Source organism: Mastomys coucha, unplaced genomic scaffold (genome assembly GCF_008632895.1).
Source record: "Mastomys coucha isolate ucsf_1 unplaced genomic scaffold, UCSF_Mcou_1 pScaffold20, whole genome shotgun sequence".
Taxonomy (NCBI): Eukaryota; Metazoa; Chordata; class Mammalia; order Rodentia; family Muridae; genus Mastomys; species Mastomys coucha.
The window spans coordinates 116,600,543-116,604,765 of record NW_022196903.1 but is presented as its reverse complement, the minus strand read 5'-3'; the positions used below and the strand labels follow the sequence as shown (position 1 = coordinate 116,604,765).

Below are 4,223 nucleotides of genomic sequence, written 5' to 3'. Positions count from 1 at the left end.
ATACATTAAAACTAATAGAAAAGAAAGTGGGGAAGAGCCTCTAGCACATAGGCACAGGGAACAATTTCCTGAACAGAACACCAATAGCTTATCCTCTAAGATCAAGAATTGACAAATGGGACCTCATAAAATTGCAAAGCTTTTGTAAAGCAAAAGACACTGTCAATAGGGCAACCAACAAATACAGCAATGAACAAATTGGGAAAAGATCTTTACCAATCCTATATCTGATAGAGGGCTAATATCCAATGTATACAAAGAACTCAAGAAGTTAGACTCCAGAGAACCAAATAACCCTACTAAAAAATGGGATACAGAGGTAAACAAAGAATTCTCAACTGACGAATATTGAATATCTGAGAAGCACCTAAAGAAATGTTCAACATCCTTAGTCATTAGGGAAATGCAAATCAAAACAACCCCGAGATTCCACCTCACACCAGTCAAAATGACTAGGATAAAAACTTCAGGTGATAGCAGATGCTGGCAAGGTTGTGGAGAAAGAAGAACACTCCTTCATTGCTGGTGGGGTTGCAAGCTGGTACAATCACTCTGGAAATCAGTTTAGTGGTTCCTTTGGAAACTGGACATAGTACTACCAGAGGACCCAGCTATACAACTCCTGAGCATATACCCAGAAGATGCTACAACATGTAATAAGAACACATGCTCCACCATGTTCACAGCAAACTTACATTTCTAAAAAGCCCTTTCCAAGTTTATTACTAAGTAGGATGCATGTGAGTTATAAATACTACTACTCTAGCATTTTATAATAAATCATTACTGATCAACAGAAAGAGGTTTAAAAATTAAAACTTTCATGCAAACAGACAAAAATTAAAAACACTCCCAACAACCAGCCAGAATGAGTGTGACCAACCATTCTTTGGAAAAATAAATGCTATGTGGCATCCTGAGCTGATACCACAGTAAAATATCAGGAATATATCCACAGTGTTTACAGTGAAGATACATGGGTAGAATTATTATACTGCTCATGCTTTGTGATGCTCTAAAATTGGATTTGAAAGAAAGTCAGTATTAAAAATGGTACATGGCAAAGAACATTTCATTCAAGTGGTTAGAGTACAGATTATCATTGCTTTTCGATTGCCATTACTTTTAGCTATATTTTTTTAAAATTTAAAGGTTTTAAATTAAATTTCTTATACACTCAAGATTTCATCTTATGAATAAATTATACTTTGTAGTTTAAATGGATACTAAATAGTAAATTTTTAAGTAGTTCCATACCTCATCAATAAACAATAACTGAATCAATTAACATTTATTACTGTGTTACTATGTTTAACCTAAGGAACCATGATTCTTTGCATACCTGCGGGACGTTGTAGAGACTTAGAACTCGGGAGATCTGAGTTGATATTCCTGTTGAAATGCCTCCTATCACTGCAACCAGCTTGTCAGTCTTCTCAGGCCTGCAGCTGTAGTTAGGAATTGGGGGGCTCTCTCCTGAGAGCAAAGCCATAGAACTTTCCATGGCCTTCATCTCAAGAAAGTCGACATTGAAGAGAGAGAATCCTAGGGACATGTTGAATAGAATATTTGGGTCCTTGTTGATTTTTTCTACAGCAAAAACCATTGCCAAAATGTGTTGATAATGTTTGGTAAGATGCCTAGGACAAAATATTATAAAGATAATTTCTGTGTCCTTTTTAATATTAATTTTTAATTAAAATATAATTCCATCAGTTGTGTCCCTCTCTTTTCTTCCTGGAACTTCTCTCATGCTCCTTCTCAAACTCTGGATTTTTATTTTTAATAATCTAAGTCATATCAAGTATATACATAATAATCCAAGAAATAAACAGGATATTCTATATTAAAATGTAGAAGAATTAGTCTTTAAAATGAAGATTAATAGTATAACTTATTATCAAATTAACATTTTTTTTTAATTTTTTGAGACAGAGTATCACTTCTCAGCCCAGCCTGGACTGAAATTCGCTATGTAGACTAGGTTAACCTCAGCCTCATATAGATCCACCTTCCTCTGCTTCTCAAGTTCTGGGATTAAAGGTTCGCACCACCACAGACTTTCAAATGTTCGTCTTTCACTTCTTATTGGCCAATTTGTGTCTGAGAAATTAAAATGGAGGAGTAACACTTGTGGGAAGTAACAAACATTAAAACTTAGTATTTCTTGTGGTCTTTGAAAGTAGAATAAACCTCAGGAAAATACGCAGTGCTTGATCAGTCATGACAATTGAAAAAAATAGTGTCAAGTAAATTTCAACAGGAAAGATAAAATGTTCTCAGAACAATACACTAAATAAATACAAAGAACAAACAGTTTTCTACTGCCAAGTGCTTTCAACATCTTCTTACGTATTTAAGAGAATTCTGCATGAGTAGGGGAGAGACACAGAGAGCCAGTCATGGCTGATTAGTCATTGGCATTTGGTGGCTACTGGGGAACAGAGTCAGTTTCCTTCCAGGAAGTTTAGCTTTCCTAGACTCTGGATAATGTCCTATACTCCTGCTTACTGACATGCCTAAATGAACTAAGTAGACTAAAAAGTGAGAGTGAAACAGAATCCATGAAGTTGAGAAAGAGACAAAGAGAATGAGAGAGACAGAGACAGAGAGAGTATGAACTTGAGAGAGAGGAGATCTTGGAGAGGAAAGAGTAGAGGAGGGTTTGATCAACATATATTGTACATATATGAAATCCTGCAGCAATATTTTTTAGTGATAGAAGCCAAACACTTACGCATAAAGAAATTCTGATAAATAGGATGCATCATTAAAGCTAAGTTTACTTATAAAGCGTCTAATCATCACTCTAAGGGAGAAGAGTCCTCCAATCACAAAATTTCCATCTTGATAGTAGCCAGGAGAAGCAGGTATACTTAAAGAGAAACAAGAAATTTGCTCCTGGAACACAATGAGAAAAATCCGGAGACAGAAAGCAATGAGTAATCTCATATTCTCATTGATAAATAATTGATAAAACCCAGAAATCTGTTCAGTTGAGAATCGTGGAGTAATTGATCCCAATAGCACATCAACAAACTGATAAAACATGTGGCTGTCTGATCAGTGTATATCAAGTTTATAAAGCATTGTTTTGTCCATATACAGGCCCACCAGTATCCGAACACTCCCTCATTTGCTGGGAGTATAAACTGCTTTGCACCTACTTAGCCCTAGATTATGTCCCCTTCACAGAGTCACTGTGAGTCTCCAAGGGCTCAGGAACCTCTCACTTGGCATCTGGGAATCCTAATTCTCAGCAGGAAAACATACAATTTAAGAACAAGTGTGAAGTCCTCTAAAACACCTGTGGCGTGTGTACACTCAGTGAGCTGAGACTTTTCAAGGTCCCAAGGTAAAGAGAAACTAACCAGTGGAAGCATTAATTAAGTCATGAAGTATTGTCTGAAAGGTGACATCAAAGGGTTCAGTTGGGGAACAGGGATGGACTCATAATCTTTTAACATAAATGTAGTTCTGCATGACGAAGACAAAATCTTTCATCAGAAAAAATTACTACTATCAAAACAACCCTGAGATTCCACCTCACACCAGTCAGAATGGCTAAGATCAAAACTCAAGTGACAGCAGATGCTGGGGAGGATGTGTGGAAAGAGGAACACTCCTGCATTGCTGGTGGGATTGCAAGCTGTTACAACCACTCTGGAAATCAGTTCGATGGGTTCTGAGAAAATTGGACCTGAGAACCCAGCAATACCACTCCTGGGCATATACCCAGAAGATGTTCCAACATGTAATAAGGGCACATGCTCCACTATGTTCATAGCAGCCTTATTTATACTAGCCAGAAACTGGAACGAACCCGTATGTCTTTCAACAGAGGAATGGATACAGAAAATGTGGTAAATTTACACAATGGAGTACTACTTAGCTATTTAAAACAATGAATTTATAAAGTTCTTAGGGAAATTGATGGATCTGGAGAATGTCATCCTGAGTGAGGTAACCCAGTCACAAAAGAACACACATGGTATGCACTCACTGATAAGTGGATATTAGTGCAGAAGCTTGGAAGAAACTCAAGAAAGAAGACCAAAGTGTGGATACTTTGATCCTTCTTAGAAGGGGGAACAAAGCACCCATGGAAGGATTTGCAGAGACAATCCAGAGACTGCCCCACCTAGGATTCCTTCCCATATACAATCACCAAACCCAAGCACTATTGTAGATGCCAGCAAGTGCTGGCTGACAGGAGCCTGATA

At 37.3% G+C, this 4,223-nt stretch overlaps 1 protein-coding gene across 1 annotated transcript in view; it reads right to left on the bottom strand.

The window, feature by feature from the left end:
* LOC116098326 (vomeronasal type-2 receptor 26-like) overlaps positions 1-2,952 on the bottom strand; it is a 31,289-nt gene extending 28,337 nt beyond the window's left edge. Inside the window, exons 1-2 of the mRNA XM_031380966.1 lie at positions 2,738-2,952; positions 1,343-1,640 (exon numbers count right to left, since the gene is read on the bottom strand). Of these exons, the coding sequence (XP_031236826.1) occupies positions 1,343-1,640; positions 2,738-2,952 (513 nt within the window). The remainder of the gene's footprint in view (positions 1-1,342; positions 1,641-2,737) is intronic.
* Between the last annotated feature and the right edge of the window lie 1,271 nt (positions 2,953-4,223).